This window comes from Ornithorhynchus anatinus, chromosome 16, assembly GCF_004115215.2.
Source record: "Ornithorhynchus anatinus isolate Pmale09 chromosome 16, mOrnAna1.pri.v4, whole genome shotgun sequence".
Classification (NCBI taxonomy): Eukaryota; Metazoa; Chordata; class Mammalia; order Monotremata; family Ornithorhynchidae; genus Ornithorhynchus; species Ornithorhynchus anatinus.
Genome location: NC_041743.1, coordinates 6,250,627 through 6,271,284, shown reverse-complemented (window position 1 = coordinate 6,271,284; position 20,658 = coordinate 6,250,627). Strand labels below are relative to the sequence as shown.

At 43.6% G+C, this 20,658-nt stretch overlaps 1 protein-coding gene across 7 annotated transcripts in view; it reads left to right on the top strand.

The window, feature by feature from the left end:
• The window catches only part of RC3H1 (ring finger and CCCH-type domains 1), a 54,324-nt gene that overhangs the window by 33,146 nt on the left and 520 nt on the right, over positions 1 to 20,658 (top strand). For 2 of the 7 annotated variants that reach the window (XM_029080519.2, XM_029080518.2), the window contains exons 3-19: positions 1,711 to 1,831; positions 2,439 to 2,678; positions 4,502 to 4,677; positions 5,733 to 5,933; positions 7,198 to 7,330; positions 7,926 to 8,044; positions 9,581 to 9,693; positions 11,073 to 11,354; positions 12,014 to 12,231; positions 13,062 to 13,438; positions 13,734 to 13,898; positions 14,894 to 15,046; positions 16,150 to 16,363; positions 16,893 to 16,983; positions 17,103 to 17,235; positions 19,038 to 19,190; positions 19,975 to 20,090. In XM_029080519.2, the coding sequence (XP_028936352.1) occupies positions 1,711 to 1,831; positions 2,439 to 2,678; positions 4,502 to 4,677; positions 5,733 to 5,933; positions 7,198 to 7,330; positions 7,926 to 8,044; positions 9,581 to 9,693; positions 11,073 to 11,354; positions 12,014 to 12,231; positions 13,062 to 13,438; positions 13,734 to 13,898; positions 14,894 to 15,046; positions 16,150 to 16,363; positions 16,893 to 16,983; positions 17,103 to 17,235; positions 19,038 to 19,190; positions 19,975 to 20,090 (3,005 nt within the window). Of the gene's footprint in view, positions 1 to 1,710; positions 1,832 to 2,438; positions 2,679 to 4,501; positions 4,678 to 5,732; positions 5,934 to 7,197; positions 7,331 to 7,925; positions 8,045 to 9,580; positions 9,694 to 11,072; positions 11,355 to 12,013; positions 12,232 to 13,061; positions 13,439 to 13,733; positions 13,899 to 14,893; positions 15,047 to 16,149; positions 16,364 to 16,892; positions 16,984 to 17,102; positions 17,236 to 19,010; positions 19,191 to 19,974; positions 20,091 to 20,658 lie in introns of all 7 variants that reach the window. The other 5 variants (XM_029080516.2, XM_029080515.2, XM_029080517.2 and 2 more) reach the window with 4 other exon arrangements.

The window sequence follows — 20,658 nt, the reverse complement described above, 5'->3', positions numbered from 1 at the left end:
ATCCTGAATGTGCTATATTTTATAAGCAATACTACAGTGACAAATTTAGCATTAGAAATCTTGGTCATCACTTGTTTTTTGGGGGCTACTCTTGTAAACTCGTTATGGGCAAGGAACGAGCTCCCCTATAGAGTGTGGGCTTGTTGTGGGCAGGGAATCTGTGTGCTTATTGTTCTGTTCTATTGACCCAAACACTTAGTAATAATAATAATAATGTTGGTATTTGTTAAACGCTTACTATGTGCAGAGCACTTTTCTAAGCGCTGGGGTAGATACAGGGTAATCAGGTTGTCCCACATGAGACTCACAGTCTTCATCCCCATTTTACAGATGAAGGAACTGAGGCATAGAGAAGTAAAGTGACTTGCCCACAGTCACAGCTGACAGGTGGCAGAGCTGGAATTCGAACCCATGACCTCTGACTCCCAAGCCTGTGCTCTTTCCACGCTGCTTCCCAAGTACAGTGCTAGTACTGTACTAGTACAGTACAGACCCAAGTACAGTACTAGTACAGTGCTCTGCTCGCAGTAAGCGCTGAATATATATGATTGAATGAATGTCTGCTAATTCTGTCATATTGTACGCTCCCAAATGCTTGGTATAGTACTCCCTGAATAAGCTTTCTCTCGCACATTTCCCAGCACTGAGCTATATCATCCAATAATAATAGTGATAATAACAGGAGTAATTGTAGTATCCCTTCTGCCAATCCATATTAATTTATCCCTTTGTAGCATTTATGGTGCACGTCTGCTGTATTTAATTTTTATCTTTCTGGTTGTAAATTTTTATATTCTTTCCTGTTGGCATATAAACTCCTTGGGGCCAGGGGATGCATAACTCTGTTATTCTGTATGACCTCAACCGCCTAGTATGGTGCACCATGTCAAATGGGTGCTCAGTAAGTGTCCCTTGTATAACTGCTATTTAGTGATACCAAGTTTAGATTCTTCTGGAGGAGACAAGATGGCTGCTGCTTCCAACTGCAAGCATCATGGCAGTTTGTGTCCTCGGGCACTGGTTTACCAACTAGAGGCCAAGTTCTTGAATTATTCACATTCAGCTGCTAATTGGGATAGCCAAACCTGATTTACTCTATCATGATTTATCTATATGTCAGAATCTTTTGTTGCTACCTGCTCTGAAGTGAGTCTAATGTAAATCTCTGGAGGGCTAGGGTGTGGCTTTTTAAAGACATGAGTGGTTTCATTGATGGATCTTTCAGGGTTCCTGATCTGATCCGCAGAAGCAACCTCATGTTGCCTTAAAAATGAAATTCTTGAATTAAGAGTTTAATTTGCCTTGCCACTTATGCAGCATGTTTGAATGGATTTAGTGTTCTCTTGAGGGTTCTTTATTTTTGTTTTCATAGTTTCATTCCAAATGTTAATGGGAAGCAATGTGAAGTGAAGTTCCAAGACTTTCACCCTTAAAAAAATCTTAACCTTACACCTGACCTGTGAAATATTGATGTGTCAGTTGGACATAGTGTAAGCTGTAGATTTTAAGCTTCTTGTAAGGTCCTAATTTCTGTTGTGTTTAGTACAGTGCATTGCACAGAGAACACGCTCAGTACTATTAATTGAGTGACTAGGACATCAGAGTCATTACCTGTTTTTGATAGAACTGGGCACTTGGTTCTAAAGTCAGCACATTTGTTCTAATTTTGTGGACAGTGGGGCATTTTAACTAACATGCTCTCTCCTGCAGGTCCCTGAGCAACAGCCCATTACTTTGTGCAGTGGGGCAGAAGATACAAAGCATTATGAGGAAGCCAAGAAATGTGTCGAAGAGTTAGCATTGTACCTGAAACCACTCAGCAGTGCTAGAGGTAAGTCCAGATGAGGCTGATATACATTTGCCCCCATCAAAACGATTATATCACTGTAGAATTTGGTTTGCAGCAGGTGACAGATCTGGTTTGCATCAAACCCTTTGAATCCAAAATGGGTTTTTTGGAAAGCACACTTGTTATTCAATTTTGTTATAAACTGTGAACTCATTGAGGGCAGGGAATGAATCTGGTGTATCGTACTCTCCCAAGTGTGTAGTACAGCACTTTGCACATAGTAAATTGTATATAAATACGATTGACTGAATATACTTTTACTCTAACAGACTTTAAGCTAGAACACAGTAGAGTTAGCCACATGTTCTGTTTTTGGTGACATATTGGTGACATATTGGTCAAGGGTGCTTGAAAACGCAGGAGGTTACATGGGGAGGAAGTGCTTGGGACACTTGTTCACCTGTGATATCCAAAGGGCCCGCCGATATCTGGTACCCTCTCACCCAGAGTCTTTGATAGTGCCTGAGGTTTACTGAAACTCAGGGTACCAAAACTAAACATTTCTAACTCTTGATTTAGAGGTTCCAATTAGCTTGAAGAGCAGAAAATTGGATTGTCTTTTTCTTTTTTTTCCCTCCCTTTCCAAAAGGAGTAGGTCTAAACAGCACTACTCAGAGTGTCCTGAGTCGCCCAATGCAGAGGAAACTGGTGACATTAGTTCACTGCCAACTGGTGGAAGAAGAGGGACGAATTCGGGCCATGAGGGCAGCTCGCTCCTTGGGCGAGAGGACGGTCACCGAGCTCATCCTCCAGCATCAGAATCCTCAGCAACTTTCCTCCAATCTTTGGGCAGCCGTCAGGGCTCGGGGCTGCCAGTTCCTTGGACCAGGTAAGTAACAAAGTTACTGAGGTGATTATGCTTATGAACTGTTTGGGTGGTGGAACTGTGATGTAAACCAGGAGGAAGGGAAGCAAAGAACGGTGCCACTTGATTTTTAAGTATGTATTTCAAGATGTTGGTAATTTCTCTTGAAATTCAACAATAGGTGACCAGAAAGCCCTTCTGACCATTCAAATGTGTTTATATATGAAACTTAAACATGGATATTTGTTCTTTTTAATGAAGTTTATCCAGGGCAAAAAGGCTCTTAGACGGAAAATAATTTTGAAACCGATCCTCATTTCGTTGCTGCTCGGGACTTAAAAAAACACCAAAAAACAACTTTGCACTCTAGCCTTTAATTTCTTTTCTGAAAATTCTGCATGACAGAACTGTGCCAGAATGAATGATGGCAGACTAGCATTCACATTTCTTTTGCTACTGCCTTTTCCTTTCCTTGCTTGACCTAATGCTTTCAGGTCTTAATCACATCTAGCATAATTTGGTTGATTGTGGTTCTAATCTAATCGGATGCTCTTGTTTCTAGAGGGAAATGTGTGTAACACTTTGTATTGGCATCTTTGACTCCCATCACCATGCCCTAGTCACCACCTTACCTCCTCCCTAGTATCTGTTTCAGTTGAGTCAGATAATTTACAGTTCTGGAGGCTTGAACTCCACCCATTGAACTATACTCCACCCATTGAACTACACTCCACTGTATCCTTCTAGTCTCCGCCCAGATCCTAATCTCCTGTCTCAAAATCACCCAAATGTTGCCTCACAAAGTGGGCTCTTGGGCAGAGCTGGGATTATCTATCATTCCATTGTATTTATTGAGCACTTGCTATGTGCCGAGCACTGTAGTAAGTCCAGAGTAAGCAGACACCTTCCCGGCCCACAAGTTTACAGTCTAAAGGGGGAGAGAGGCGTTAATATAAATGAATAATTTACAATATATAAACTAAAAATTTATTCATAAATGCAGTGGGGTTGAGGGAGGGGTGAATATCAAATGCCCAAGTGCAAGTGGAGTAGACTTGAATGGAGTAGAGAAGGCCCACCTGGGCCATAAAACAGTGCTCAGACTTTGCAGTTATTGACTTAACATTTAACTTCACCATAATTCAGAGCTTGAAGATAAATCTATCACATTTTTCTTCAAAAAGATGACTTAATGCCTCCTTTCTTTTAGCCTTTTCTTCCTTCATATTATAATTACATTAAATGAAAAAGGTGAAATAGTTTTCATTAATTTACTATTAGTGTGATTTCTTTTAATTATAAATTCCTTGAGGCCAGGGGTCACCTATTATATTCCTTCTGTTTCTTATATCTTGGGAGGAAAGGATATATTGGAACTGGAAGAGTGTAAGCTCCTCGTGGCAGGGAATTTGTCATTTTTTTAGTCTGTATTTTGCAAGTGCCTAGTAAATCACACCAAGTGGGCACTCATTAAATACTACTACTCTTTGTTTGAATGTGAAATGCATTACTGGACCACTAGAGGGAAAATTAGGACTGTTGAGGGAAAAAGTTAATGATATTAGATGAAACAACTCTAATAAGAATGGTGTCAATGAGGGCAGCAGTATACAAGAACATGCAGATTTAATGCCAGGCTGGGCCATATTTCTGACCCAAGAACGGCATTATTTGCAATTCACCCCTGGAGTTTTTCTGACTACAATGCCAAGAGAGAATGAAAGAGGTTTGACAGCTGTGCCCTTCCCAACTCCTACCCTGATCAGGCACAGGTTCACTCACTCTGTAGCATTCAAGTCACTTGCCTCAACTTGCCCCACAATAAAATTTCTCGTTTGCCTTCTCAGCAATGCAGGAGGAAGCTCTGAAGCTGGTCTTGCTGGCCTTAGAAGACGGATCGGCTTTGTCCCGGAAAGTCTTGGTTCTCTTTGTGGTACAAAGGTTGGAGCCACGATTTCCTCAAGCCTCAAAAACTAGCATTGGGCACGTTGTCCAGCTCCTTTATAGAGCCTCCTGCTTCAAGGTATGATCTGTCTTACGCTTAAAATTCAGCATGCAGGGAACATGCCAGAAACAAAGCACTTCCCACTAAATAGTGTTTAAGATTCAGTTTAGCTAGAGCATTTTCCCAAAGGGGTTGACTTCTTTTTAAAGGATTATAAAAATAAAACTTACATTTTTTTTCCCTCCCCTTCTGGTTTTAAGCTTTCAATAGGAACTCTTAAAGATGAAGCAAATATGAGATAGGGTTCTCTTGTCTATGAAACATCAAAACAAATGTTCCGAGATTTGTTTGGATTAGGTAGTGCTGGGAATTCCTGCTTTGCCTTTTGAACTGTCAGTCATGGGAGTTAACTCAGATCCAGTTTTGTTTCAAAGTGGGGTTTGGTTTTACCTATTCTTGTTTTAGTAAACCTCATTTGGCTTCTGGCCAAGGAGCGCTCTAGACCTTAGAATCTTAGGCTGCGATGTGAGGGGAGCGAAACTCTGTAGGGGAGGCCAATGCACTGTTGGCCAAGGCACCCAAGTTGGACTTTTTTTTTTTTTGGTAATATGTTTAGCATTTACTATGTGCCAGGCACTGTACTAAGCACTAGGGTAGATCCAAGGTTGGACACAGTCCATGTCCCAGCTGGGGCTGACATACTTAATCCCCCTTTATCCAAATGAGGTAATTAAGGCACAGAGAAGTGAATTGACTTGCCCAAGGTCACACAGCAGATAAGTGGAGGAGCCGGGATTAGAACCCAGGTCCATGGTCATGCTGCTAGGCCATGCTGCTTTTTAAAAATTCACGTAAGTCTGCTGTGTTTGGTTCAGTTTTAGCTTTCTGGGCTTGATCCTTATAACCATTAAATAACATTGACCAACACAAAGGCATAAATGTTTCATTCTCAGGTGGCTTAATTTTGTGGAGTACCTGAGACTTTGGCAACTATAAACAGATGGATTTTCCGAGGGTAGAAAAACATGTTAACAGTTTAAATTCGTATGGGCAGTGGTCGTAACTAGACTTTGTATTTATCCCTTTAGTTTCTAAATGCTCCATGGAAATAAGGCGCTATTTCTCCTCAACAGGTAACGAAACGTGACGAAGACTCCTCCTTGATGCAGTTGAAGGAGGAGTTTCGGACTTATGAAGCTTTGAGACGGGAACATGACTCGCAGATAGTGCAGATAGCCATGGAGGCAGGCTTACGCATTGCACCAGACCAGTGGTCCTCTCTTCTTTATGGAGACCAGTCACACAAATCTCACATGCAGTCCATTATTGACAAGGTAAAGCCTCTCTTTGTTCCTTGAACTCTGATCCACCTTTAAATGTCCAAAAAATAATGGATGGAGGAGGGGACCAAAATGTTGGTCAGTTTGTTTATGATCTCCTTTTTCTTATACTCCATGTCCCTTCGCCTTTGTCTTCCACCCCTTCTCTTTGCCTTTCTTCTTGCGTTTACCACGTATTCTCTTTTGATTTTCAGTCTTTACCTTAAACTTGGCCTCCCTTCCTATTCCCCTTTCAAGTGGCAGGAAAGCCTGGTGCAGTGGCATCTCCTAACGCCTGGCTGAGCCGCTTGCATTCAGGAATCTGGGCAGTTATTGGTTGCAGATAGGTATCAAGTTACCACTTCTCCAGATTGATAGATTTTCTGGCATACCACACACCAGCTCTCAGTTCCTGAATCATTATAAGAAGTGGCTTGTGGGCCATAGGGAATGAGGGATTGATTGTTCCGTGTCAAGTGGAGGCGAAATAACTATCAAAAAGTCTCTCTCAGGCAAGGAGGTTTTCTCTTGATTTGCTCATCTCTTTGGGAAGCAGCATTAATGATTAATAAGTAGGTTGTAAAATTCTGAAGGTGAAAAACTCCATTAGCAGATTAATTTGCCAATATATAAAGGAGCCACTCAAGCATATGAAATCAAAAGAATCTGAAGCTAGTTTTCTGTGGATCTCTACTTGGTCATTGTCTCCATTTTCTTACCGATTAAGGTGCATTCATACTGCAGGGAGATTCTTGACTTGCTTGTGGTTGATTTAGAAGGCTTTGGGATGTGATCAATTAATGATATTTATTAAATGCCTACTGTGTGCAGAGCACTGTACTAAATGCCTGGAGGAATACAATACATCAAGAGCTAATAGACCCCTCCCTTGCCCACAAGGAGCTTATAGTATAGAGAGGGAGATAAATGGTAATATAAATAAATCACTGATATGATAACTAGAACTCACTAGTAGGAAGCCATAGTTTTGGGGAGTCTGATCTTTTGCTTCCTAATCTGAAGGTAGATGCCCTGTTCTTTTCTCAAGGAATTGACTGTTCTGTGGCTTGGCCCAATTGTTTTATTCTGCAGGACAGGTTCCACATTGCTTAGAAGAACCTCAGGGGGCCAAAGTAGGTCATTGCATTCATTTCCCTATCTGTAACGAAGTTTGAGTGTGACTGCCTGAAAAGGTGAAAATGTGCTGAATTAGCTGGGCCTTTGAGGATGGGAAAGGTTGCCTGACCTTTGAAGAAGTTAATTATTATCTTTTTTTAAGTTGCAGACCCCAGCCTCATTCGCACAGAGTGTTCAGGAACTAACAATTGCTCTGCAAAGGACAGGAGACCCAGCCAACCTCAACCGCTTGCGACCCCACCTGGAGTTGCTAGCAAATATTGACCCTAGTCCAGGTAAGCTCGAGCAGATTCAGTACGATGCATGTAGTGATTGAATTAAGTGTTAGAATCCCTCTGGGAGATTGAAATTTATGCATTCAGTCAGAAGAAACCCCGAAGAACAAAACATAGAATTTGAGCATTTTGTGTAAAGTTTAGATTGGAAATCTCAAAGTAGTTGGAAATTTAACAGGGATAAGCTAAGAAAAATGCCCACAGTCTCTAGGTACAAGTACTTTTCGATTGAGTACGAACCATATCACCACACTGTATTCTCTGGCAATAACCGTCTTTTAATTCGGGTGACTTAAATAATATTTTTGCAGCCATGAAGTTCCTTTGCTTGTTAGTAGAACAGATGTTTAAAAAAATCCCCAAAACCCACTCTCTCATCTTGGATCCGAATTCTTCAGGCGTTTGATATTCTTCCCATTCTCAGACCCTCAGAACATATCTATAATTTGTTTTGATGCCTCTGCCCCGCCTCTAGACTGTGGCAAGAAACATATCTGTCAACTCTGTTGTACTCTCCCAAGTGCTGAGTAGTGCTCTGCAACAGTGAGCGCTCAGTGAATACCATGGATTAATTTGATCAATTCATTCTGTGCAGATGCCCCACCTCCGACATGGGAACAACTCGAAAATGGACTAGTTGCTGTGCGCACAGTGGTCCATGGCCTGGTAGATTACATCCAGAACCACAGCAAAAAAGGAACAGACCAGCAGCAGGTAAGAAGATGCCCAAAATAGGTGGGAAAAAGTCTTTAATTTCTAGTCTGTAAACTCGTTAAGGGCAGGGAGCATAGTTTGTCTGGTAATTCCATTGTACTCTCCCAAGCACTTTGTTACAGTGCTTGGCATATAGTAAGTGCTCAATTAGTATGATTGATTCATTTCATGCCACCCCCTTCCCCCATCACTGAAAAAGAAGGCTATATGGTACATTATGCAGTAGTGACATGAATTTTGAGGTGCCTGCCACCTGTTATCCCAGAGATCGTAGCATTTGACAAATAGTGATAGCTCTATTTCTAGTTTTTAACCATTTCAAACTAGGTAAATTACTTTTATTGGCAGATGCTACTATTAGTAGTAATAGCTGTGGGTACAGTGATGAGTTGGTACAGTGATGAGTTGGTACAGCACTAATGCTGGAAACTTGTCCGTGACCTTATTTGGAAGTAGTCTTGAGGCAAGGTTTAAAATAAATCTCAGGGCAAAGAATCTTATTGACTCCCTCCAAATTTTCATCAATGGCAGTAAGCATTATTAGCCTACCTTCGTAGAGAATTGGGATCATGGAGAGATATGTAGCGAAGCAGAGGATAGAGCATGGGCCTGAGATTCAGACGACCGGTGTTCTAATTCTGACTCTGCGCCTGGTCTGTTGTGTGACCTTGGATGGGTCATTAACATCTCTGTGCTTATCTCATTTGTAAAATGCAATTTAAAACTGCAAGTCCCCTGTGGGACACAGACTGTCTCCAACCTGATTATCTAGTCCATTAAGCACAGCCAGTGCTTAATACAGTGCCTGGCACATAGTAAGTGTTTAGCAAATTCCATTAAAAAAAAAAAGTGAATTCTTCAGTTTTTCAGCTAAACTCTTAGTTGCCTATATTTTTGTTTCTTTTAAAAAAGCACAGTGTAATTTTTTTTCTGGACTCATCGTGGGTAAACTAATTTGTACGGCTGCCTTTAATAAACATGGGATTCCTAAGTGCTTTTCATAATCCAGGCACATACATATTACCATCTGAACGTAATTCAAGTCAGACAAGGATTAAGTAGGCTTTGACTAAAAATGCATAGCTTCCTGTGATCGTGAACATTCTTTCCCCCTCCTGAAAAAATCGAGAAACTACCAGGTGACGACTTGGTTGTGAGATCACATTATGGAGGAGAGTAAAAGGGAAGATTCCTTTAGCATACCGGCCCTGAGATCAGAACTAATAGGGCTTTAAAGGAAGGCCTGTTTTCTAAATAGGCAAGATCCCAACTTTCAGAGGAGTCCTGAATTGGACCAAGTAAATGAGAAAGATAAGTTATTGTCCCTGCGTGGTCGTGAGAGCAACAGCTGGTTGTTTCCTGTTTTCTCAGACCAAGGCAAAGCCACCTTCCGTCGTTTTCTGGAATACACGCAACTTCCCTGGCTCAGTCTAGGCATCCAGCTGCCCCTGAACATTCAGAGATCCAAAAAAGTGATCTCACCCCGAACTGTAGGATCTTTGGTCTAACATGTTTTCTCCTTTTATTGCTCCTTAGCCTCCTCAGCACAGCAAGTATAAGACGTACATGTGCCGAGACATGAAGCAAAGAGGAGGGTGCCCCCGTGGGGCCAGCTGCACGTTTGCACACTCACAGGAGGAATTGGAAAAGTAAGTGTCCCTCTTGTGGTGGAGGTTATTGCATGTTGCATGTTTTGATGGGCTGGCTGGCTCCAGATAATATTCACCTTCTGAGGAAAGACTTGGTTTTGGGGGTTACCCCCCATCCCTCCCCTTCTTATTGGTCCTGGGAGAGCCACGTAGTGTTTTCCATTTAAGCTGAAAAATTATTGGGTTTGAGAACCAGAAGAGCAGTGGGCTCATTAGAGGGGATTTGGTTTCGGTAGTGTAATGCACTGATAATAATAACTAGTGCCAAAGCTCGGCAGTACTCTGGGGATCCTGAAGGACTCTTAAAAACCAGACAGGCAATGCAAAAGGAGCAGCTTAAGTTCTGATCATTCACATGTGTGTTCCTGCTTGCAAAATGTAGTTTTTTGCATTCACTTGAAGAACTTATATTACTGAGCAATAAAAGAAACGTTTGGGTGGGAGTGGAAGGGTTTTTTTTTTAATGGTACTTTTTAAGCCCTTACTGTGTGCCAGGCACTGTACAAGCACCAGGGTTAGATACAAGATAATCGAGTCAACGTAGTCTCTGCCCAGGAGTCTAACCCGGAGGGAGGAGGATTTACTCCCCATTTTACAGGCGAGGTAACTGAAACACAGAGCAGTTGCCCAAGGTCACCCAGCAGATAAGAGGAGCTGGGATTAGAACCCAGATCCTCTGACACCCGGGCCTGTACTCTTTCCATTAGGCTACATTACTTCCCTAGTTATACTGTACACTTGGTAGTATTTCTTGTGTGCAGTATTTTTAGAGATCTAAGGGCGTAACATTTTCTAAGATCCCTTACTTTCATGAGTATAAGGGGGAAAAAATTGGAACTTCTGAAATCTGGTCCTCTGCTTCCTGCTAAGCTCTGGCAAGCTGCACTTTTTCCTGTTACACATCAAGTAAGAGTTTGTTCTCGTGGTATTGTAGTCCCTGTCTCACTGTATTCCCAGCAATTGTGGTAACGAGGTACCTTGACCGATTGTCCTTAGGTTTGAGCTTTTCTAAGGTTCTATATAGCAGAAAATGTTTAATTAGGAACTGCCTCTTGGAAAGCTTATCTTCCCTGCAACCCCCCACAGCCTCTCTCCTTGCTCAGACTTTCTAACAGAATGTAGCCATGGTGTTGAGATGTTACTTTGAAGAGCAACTGTTTTATTTTTTGTCCTTTCCTTTCCGCCTTTGGAAAAACTCAAGGAGGGTAGACTTGATAATAAGCTCCTATGTAAATTCCCTTTGGCTGTAACCCTGATTATCTTGTAGCTACTCCAGTGTCTAGTAACAGCACTTGCGATATATCACCACTGTATGTCTGAAGAACTTTTCCTTGGTTTCTGAATTTTTTTTGTGTGTGCGCAATTTTGTTTTTCTCAAGATTCCGTAAAATGAACAAACGCCTCGTTCCCCGGAGACCACTGAGTGCCTCCTTGGGCCAGCTGAATGAGGTGGGACTGCCTTCACCAGCTATCCTTTCAGACGAAGGGGCAGTGGACATGCCCAGCAGAAAGCCCTCCACTCTGCCAAACGGGATTGTCTCAGCAGGGAGTACCGTGACCCAGCTGATCCCCCGAGGGACTGATGCCAGCTATGACTCGGGTCTGAAGCCGGGAAAGATGGATCACCTGAGTAGCAGTGCTCCTGGATCCCCTCCTGACCTGTATGCATCTTCCTATTACTTGACCTGCTTCATGGGTACTAGAGGAAAAACAAGCAATAATAGATGTGTCTTGAACCTCACCCCACCCCTCCCTGTTTTTTTACTTCCACCTCTATGAGCTCATCCTGCATCACCCTGATTTACTCCCTTTGTTCACCCCCCAAGTCCCACAGCACTTATGTGTGTATCTGTAATTTATTTATATTATTGTCCCTCTCCCCCTCTATTCTGTTACACTGTTACATTGTACTCACCAAGCAGCAGCATAGTGCTCTGCACACAGTAAGTACTCGATATATGCCACTTATTGATTGATATGAACTAGTGATTTAAAAGTGACACAGGGATAATGAGGTATTAAATTTTTCTCCAGGCAGTGAATGACATTTTTTGAGCACTTGCTGTGTGCAGAGCACTGTACTATACACTTGGGAAGGTACAGTAGAGCAGAGTCAGTTGACACGTCCCCTGCCCGCAGTGAGCTTACAATCTAGCCTGTCTCATTGATAGGGAGACTGGGAGTTACCGTGAGCTAATTCCTCCATTTGGGAAAGCTCTGTTTTGCTTGAACATGTTTCACCCACTCACACTGAAACTGTTTGGAACAGAGCTGCCTTGGAGAACCTAACCTGCCCCATTTCTTGCTTCCTCTCTCTTAGGTTGGAGTCTGTTCCCAAGAGTTCTATTTCTGCATTACCCGTGAACCCCCTCCCGGTGCCTCCCCGAGGACCAACAGACCTGCCTCCCATGCCGGTCACCAAACCACTCCAGATGGTGCCCCGAGGGTCCCAGCTGTACCCAGCCCAGCAGGCAGATGTGTTCTATCAGGATCCCAGAGGCGCGGCTCCACCCTTTGATCCAGCCCCTTACCCTCAAGGTAGGAACAGAACCCGGCCGGGGCCACACATCTTGCCAAAAACCAACATACTTTGTAGAACTGGCTTTTGTCACCGTCTCACTGCTGTTCTCGAGGGATAAGGCGACAGTAGAGTCATGAATTAGTTCGCCCGAGGTCATTCAGTGAGCAGGTGAACTCAACACATTTTTCTTCCCCTCCTATATCGATTGACTCCTTAATGGCTTTGGGGGAAGGTAGTGCTTACCAAGGGCCATACTCTTGGCCAGCTTTCAATTTTGGAGGGTTGCAGAAATGGGTTTTTAAGCAGGGAATGGGCAGTTGGGAGGGGGGAGGCCTCTGTTTTAAAGTTATTTTTAACCAGTGGTGACCTTGCTGCTCCTTCCAGGTCACAAGGTTAGCGTTGTCAGGCTACATTTCTGCTTCTCAGAAGGTGACTCAATAGTTGCATTTTACCCTTTATTCTTTTGTTTGATTTATACATTCCTTTCTGCTGTCCATTGTAAGAGAAACCCAGCTCCCTCTTTTGAAGGCTAAAGAGACGCTAGAGCGAAGCCCTTTAGTATGCCTATTTTGTCTTACGTGTTTAGAGACTATACAATAGTAGGGAATGCAGAAGCTTTTGAGGAAACGATTTATTTACTCTTTTGCCCCATGCTCTTTAGGTAGTCTATTTTGTCTCACGTGTTCAGAGACTGTATAGTAAGGAAAACAAGAGCTTTTGAGGAAGCAATATATTTACTCTCTCGCCCAGTAAGTAGGGTCCTAGATGGCAACATCAGGAAAAGAAGTGACTTGCATTGAGAACCAACTACATGGAGTGACGTGTTCCCTTTATCCCACCTGTCCAGGTGTATACTATACCCCAACCCCACCGTGCGTGTCCCGCTTCGTGCGACCTCCACCATCCGCCCCGGAGCCAGGACCTCCATATTTGGATCACTACCCACCCTACCTTCAGGATCGTGCGGTCAGCTCCCAGTACGGCACCCAGCCGCAACAGTACTCGCCCATATATCCGCCACACTACGATGGCCGCCGCGTGTACCCGGGTCAGCCGTACCCTGCTCAGCGAGAAGAAATCTTCCGGGAGAGCCCTGGTCCCATTGAGATCCCGCCAGTGGCCGTGTCACCCTATGTACCCGAAACCAGAGAGAGATACCAGCAACTGGAGGGTTACTATCAAGTGGGTCCCCATCCAAATCAGATCAGATCATCGTATCTCAGAGTATGTGTGGATTGTTCTTATTTTTCCTTCATCTCTTGTTTTACGTCTTGCCAGAGAGATTCTCTATTGACCCGGTGAAACTGCCGATTGAATTTGGAAATACAATCACCATTACTCTTTTTATGCCAATGCTCTTTTGTGTCAGGTGTCTTTCTACCTGTTCCTAATACCAGAGGTATATATTTTTTTAATCCTTTGCAGAGTTTTCTCAGATATTTAAAGCATTTGACTGACTTCTGTTTCAAAAGTGACATTCTTATTTCGAGGTAAAGTAATTTTTTTCCTCAAATTTTAGGAACCTTATGGCCGACTGCCACCTCCCCCTCAGGCTCATCCTAGCCTCGATGAACTACACCGCCGGCGGAAGGAAATCATGGCCCAGCTAGAGGAGAGAAAGGTCATCTCCCCACCTCCTTTTGCACCATCCCCAACACTGCCTCATCCCTTCCATCCAGAGGAAGTAAGCAAATAGACAGAGAGTGAGTGTGTGTGTGTGTGTGTATGTAAAGGATCCAATAAGGAGCAATCCTATCGGTGAGGCCTTGTAGGAAGACCGAGAATTGGGAGAGCAATTCATTGAGCACAATTTCTGACTCTGAAGTGGCTGTGGAAGGAAGTACTGGCTTGGAGAGATGAGTAGTCAGAAATGGAAATACAGACCTTGTAGTCATGACCAGAGAGATTCAAAGAGAGGAGGAGGAGAGCATCCTCAGGTGACTCTGTCAAAGACTGTAGAGATGCCTCAGAGGAGTAGACCATTTGATTGTGTCCAGTGGTCTTTGGTGTCATTTTGGCAAGAGCGCTGTCCGTGGAGGGATAAAAGCCAAAAGATGAGATGCTACCTTGGAGGAGTTTACAAATGACCTCCAGTATGACAGCTGGGAAATGTAAGTGCATTTACTTTTCCTGGCCAGGGAAGGTATCTGAAGAGTAAAGATCTTACCTTACAGCGCACTGAGGAAATGTTTTAAGGCTTAATGCGCAGATAATAAGGTTTCCACAGTAAACCTTATTAGTTTCCAAATGCTGAAAATGGCATTGCCAATTCCTCATCCTGCTTTCAAGTTGCAAAATTAATGGTTCCTTTAAAACCCTAGATGTGGTTTATTACTTGCCCTTTTTTCTCGTCTTTCACTGATAAGAGGTGTGAACGCTAGACTCAATTGGACTTTACCTCTTCTAGGAAGCCTAGAATGGGACTGGTGATGGATCCCTACCAAGTGTCCTGTCATATAATCAGATGGTCCCTTGTCTCGTCGGAAATCTAACAACAAATATTTAGAGTCCACAAGGACTCGTAGATGGTGCACAACAAACACAGTTGTCTATTCTGTGACATATTTAGTCCAAAGGGCTCCCAGCCCCTCACTTCAAGCGTGCTGTTAGAAGGTTCAGAAAAACTCCTCCTTGCCCAGCTACTGAGAGAATTGAGTTCCTCTCTTTTTCCATCCCTAGTATTTGGATGAAGATTTGAAGGTAGCTGGCAAATACAAAGGCAACGACTACAGCCAGTACTCCCCCTGGTCCTGTGACACCATCGGCTCCTACATTGGAACCAAAGATGCAAAGCCCAAAGATGTGGTGGCAGCAGGGAGTGTGGAGATGACGGTAGGTGAAGCTGCAGAACCACAAACACAGCAAATCAAAGTAGGTCAGCTGTTTGTGGCTGCCAGATAGACTTTAGATGGACTGATCTGCTACGAGTCACTGGTTCTAGTCAAGGGTATTCTTTAATCCCGCAGCAGGGGTGATTCTGTGTTCAGAGTGGCAGATTGAATTCTCAGCTTTCCCCTTCACTCTTCATTGAAAATGTCTGTTCTTTTTTTTTTTTTCCAGATGTAGTTAAACTCATTCATTCAGTCGTATTTATTGAGCACATACTGTGTGAAAAGCACTGTATTAAGGGCTTCTGGCTCTCTTCAAATCCAGACCGAGATAAGAATATAAACCCATTTGCGTAGCTAGAAAATTCCCAACACTTCAGAGCCAAATTCTGCTTCTATCTTTGTGCCTTTTTTTCTTACCCCGGATGATTAAGTCCCTGGCCTTTTTAAAGCTCTTTTCTATTAAAGATGTAATAGATCCAGGTAATTGGTGAGATCAGTATTGTTGGGATATCTCTCTTTGTGCAGAACGCTGTACTGGATTCTGACATAGAAAGGAGACGAAAAAGGAGATTGCCTTTCCTAGCTCTCGATACTGATTTACCATTGGCCAGAGGGCATTCCTGAAGTGAGCGACACAAATGTTAACAAAAGATCAATTTCCTTACATTTGGAGTGAAAATTCTACTCCAAGGCAGGTAAAATAGCAATAATGCTATTGTAATGGTTTGTAGTCTTTAGGTGCTATGCGCCAAGCATTACAGGTTCTAAAAACTAGCGCCAATAACACACAGGAAACAGCAGCTTGTTACTCTGCTCTGTGCACCATAAGCGCTCAGTAAATACTATTGACTGAATTGCAGAAGAATGTTGTTGGAGTAGCAGGTTATAACTTGGTTGAATTTGCTGTTCTTTATAAAAAACCACAGAACAGTTTATATATTAAAAGGGAAGAGCCATTTGGTATGATGCCCTCACTTTGTATTTTCAGTGCTCCTGAGCATTGCCTCATCCGTAGCCTTATTTCAGAACCAAGCAGATGATAATGGCCGGATACAATATGTTCTCTGCTTTTGCTAAGTATTAGTGGATCTCCCGTTCTCCCAGAATGCAGACAGTAAAGGAATGAGAGACCAGCGGTTGGACCTACAGAGAAGGGCAGCGGAAACTAGTGACGATGACCTCATTCCGTTTGGAGACCGGCCTACGGTGTCGCGGTTTGGAGCCATCTCTCGCACTTCCAAAGCGATGTACCAGAGTTCGGGGCCCATGCAGGCGATGGCAGCCCAGGGAGCTTCCACCAAATCAATTAATATTTCAGGTGTGCCTAAGTTTGTGTTCAGGTGAAGGCAAGGGAGCTCAGATGCTGTCCGTGGGTTGGAAGTTAGGCTGTTTCCTTTTTCTCTTGTGTTGCTGAAGTCTCCCATCCCGAGTGATGGATGAGGCTCGGTCCTGATGCTTGAAAGTTGAGAGCTCGTGCGGTCGAATCACTTGTGTGCGGTGCCACGTGCTCTCTTGTCCCTACAGTTACGAGCCTCGCTGGGACATTCAGTGCCACAGAAGAGTGGATGGGCAGGGATGCGGCCCAATGCGGTCATGTGTGACCTGTCTTCTCCCTCACTAGCCCCCTACAGATAGAACGGGGGCTAGAAATCAGGTCTCCCGATTCCCAGAGCAATGCTCTTTACTCTGGACCAACAGCAGAACTCTTCCTTAATATTAAAATGTTCCTCAATAGCTTGTTAAAGCTAACATCGTTTTGGATTGCGGAACTCGTGCAGCGATCAGAAATAACTCTTGAGAAGCCTGAAGAACAGATTAATATATTGCCCGTGATCATTCCCTTACAGATTACAGTCCCTATGGAAATCATGGTGGTTGGGGAGGCTCTCCATACTTATCTCAGCAAAACTTACCTTCTCAGGGGCACTTCAACGAGAGGTAATAGTAATTTTTTTTTCCCTTCTTCCCACACTCTCACATTCTCTTGAGCTCATCCTGCTAATCTAGTTACAGAAAAGTCTCATGTGTATGTTTTTCACTCTTGCCCCTGCCCAAAGAGAAAGGTTGTCCATGTCAGACGTGGCAAGTCACGGGAAGCCCTTGCCCTCTGCTGAGAGGGAGCAACTTCGACTGGAACTGCAGCAACTAAACCACCAAATTAACCAGCAGACCCACTTACGAGGACTAGAGGTACTGTTCTGGAAAATTTTTGACTGTTTAGGTTTGAAGGGCCTCCCAGAGTCTGGGGATCAGACTTTGAGCCCATGAGTGATTTGTAATCTGGTGGCAGTACTTTCCATTGTTAACACTCATTCATTTTTAAAAATATTTCCAAAAGCCCGGAACGGTTTTTTTCCTCACTACTTTACCTTATGGGAGAAAAACACTCAGATTTAATCATTCAGTCATATTTATTGAGCACTTACTGTGTGCAGAGCACGGTACTAAGTGCTCTGGAGAGTGGAGAGTAAGTATCACACTCAACAGACACACTTTCTGCCCACAACAGGGACTGTGTTCCTCCTGGTGGTGACGAAATAGTTAATTTAAAGATAGGATCCCCAGGGGTGATTTGTGTTCTTTCTCTCCAGTGAGCGTGAATCTACATCTTGTGCTTTTTCTGAAAAAGTTAAGAAGTTCATTTGGACGTGAACCCTAATTTATCCATTTTAAATTCTTTCCCACACCTCTCCAAAGTAATCAACAGAAGCAAAGGTGCCAACTCCTTGGGAGCGATGGTGCCCACAGCTATTAGGTAGTAGTAATATTTATTGAATGTTTACCATGTGCAGAGCACTATGCAATACACTCTTTAGAGTCCTGCCAAATTCACAATATAAGGGAACTCTCTGAGCTGAACCCCCAGCCTCACTTATCCCCAGCCTTTGATGCAACTTGAGAAATGGGGGCTTAAGAGACCTAAATTAGTGGCTTTCTGGCCTGTGAGCTCTTTGAAGCCTGTCCTCCTCTAACCCCCTATTCCTCCCTAAAATTCCTATCTTATTTTAGCCCCTGTGATCAAAGGCAAGTGTTAAAAAAAAAAGTGCATTACAATGGACTGTCCTCTTCAAGCTTGTAAAAAGAATAATGGAGAGTGAGCATAATTTAACTACTTATGTGGTACCGTGTTCCTCTTCCTCGGAACGGGATAGAAATCCTTGCTGGGCTGAAAGTTGAGGCCGCTCTTGTGTTCTTTGATTGTATTATCCCTTTCTGGGAAAGGCTACTGCCCTAGACACCATAGTGTATTGTGTTCCTTCCTAAACCTTTTGTTGTGTGTAACGATGCATTGATAGAAACTAACCTTGACTTAGCCTTTCTCAGGAGGAATTGGAGGTGACTGCTTTACGGAGCTCTTGTTTTGCTCATGCTGTTGTGCTCTGGCTCAGGAATTAGAGGTGTTTTTTGGGTTGTTTTTCTTTGGTCATAGTCTTACTTTGCATGCGTGCCTTTGCTGGTGCCTTAATGTGGGAGTGTTGGATGGCTTCCCAAACCTCTACTCGCTGACTCCTGTCCCTCAGATACTGTCGTCATTGATCGTGCTTGCTTGAGTTGAGGCCTTCAGTCCTGCGAATCTATTCAATAGGTTTTACATCCAAGGAAGAATTGACTCACTTTTGTAACGTGTCCTGCTTTAAATTGAAAATTGTGGCCTGGCTCAAACCACGACCCAGCCTGACCCAACCTCACTTCTGGGGGCCCGAATCACTCGGCTGTAGTAGAGTGGGGATGGACGGGGATTTGCATGCCTGAGGGGCCATGGACCAAGTCTGCAAGCCTTCATTTTATATTTGAAAATAGCCCAGAATAAGTGAAAAAAGCAGTGCCGTACAATTTTGGATGGAAACACATTGAAAGTCCAGAGCTTTAGAAGGGGGCAATACTCCTAAATTATGGCCTGGTCACTTTATGCACATGGTGTGTTGTGTGCTGAGTTGTGTATGTGCTTGGCTTTATGCACTTAGGCTGTTAGTAACAGGCTGCTGTTGCAGAGGGAGGTGACCACCTTGGCAGGCCAACCCCAGCCTCAGCCCCCACCACCACCACCCCCAAAATGGCCAGGAATGATCTCAAGTGAGCAGCTGAGCTTGGAGCTACACCAGGTGGAGAAGGAAATCGGAAAGAGAACCCGAGAACTGAGCATGGTGAGTGCTTCGGGTCGGGGCGGAGAAGGGAGGTGAAACGAAGAGCTCCTGTGTTACTTACCCATCTGAAAACTTGGCTGTCACCTGGGATACTCCTTACTGCAAGGCACTCTGATGGATGCCTACTCTTAGCATCACTTTTAGTATCTAAAAATGACCCATCGCCATGGCGGCTGTTTCCAGTTAAATGAGCTCTTGGCGTGGCTGGTTCTGTGTTGAATCTCTGCCCTTGGCTTCAGTCAGAACTTCCAAGGAAGGGGTATTGTTGATACCCTGAAATAGTCCACTTGGATTTTTTTTTTTATTATTTTTGTAGGGGGTCAATCTTGGGCTTTGAGATTGGGAAGCAGACATTGGTGTTAATGGTTGAGCCACTCTATAGAAGATTAGTGCCAAGTGGCTAGCCAATATTCCTTTGTCTTAGAAACCATCATCGACCTACTTAGAGATCTGAAATGGCTAAAATGGCTGAAACCTTCCTACAAAATACCAGTGGCGTTCGTCCTGTTGTACTGATGTGCTTAGGCTTTGCTTCATGTTGCATGGACCATTCCTTCCTTTTAGGAAATTTGGAGTCTTAAGAGGATGGATAGAACCCACAGTCTGCATGGTTATTACAATATGGGTTTTTTGTTTGTTTTTAATCATATATTCCGTGAGCTTTCTTTGTACAGTTCTATGTTCACAACTTTCTTCTCTGCTCCCACGAAGTCTAGCTATAGAACCTTGAGTGTACTTCGGTTTACTCTCTGCGAGTTGTCATGTATTTTCTCCTCTTTCAAAGGAGAACCAGTCTTCTCTGGACATGAAAAGCAAACTGGGTACCAGTAAGCAAGCAGAAAATGGACAACCAGAACCACAAAACAAGATTGCTGCTGAGGACCTTGCACTGACATTCAGGTAAAGAAATGGCAGGTTCCCTCGATCTTTTGACCTCTCCAGGTAGACGAGGGCAAGCGGTCAACACAGTCTTCCAACGGAAGCGATTGAAAACATCTCTCTTCCGGCATTGCTCTTGCTTACCTTGAATATGTAGAACCACCCAAAAGAGAAGTGTGTTGCATAAGTCTGTACTGCCGCATACCTACCATTGAAATGCCAGAGCAAATCTGTCCAATCATCTCAAACAAAAGAGGTAGTTTCTCTCTCTCTCTCTTTCTCTCTCTCTCCTCTCCCCACCCTTAATTTAGATGCCTTAAATGGATCAGGTTTGAGAGTACATAGATTCAGGAGCTCCCGTCCTGTCCGATCCAGAGAGGCCAAACAAGGATCCTGCTCTCTAGCCTGCTTCCGCTGTGGAACAGTGAGACCTGAGACTCGGGTGATGGAAATCTAGTCCCCTTGGGAACCGAGAGTCTGCTTAGATTTTTTTGATACACGTGCTCACTTGACAGTGTGAGCCATCCTCAGTTTGATAACTCTGTTGATCACTAGAGTTTAGAACATTCCAATGTGGATTGGGCTCTAC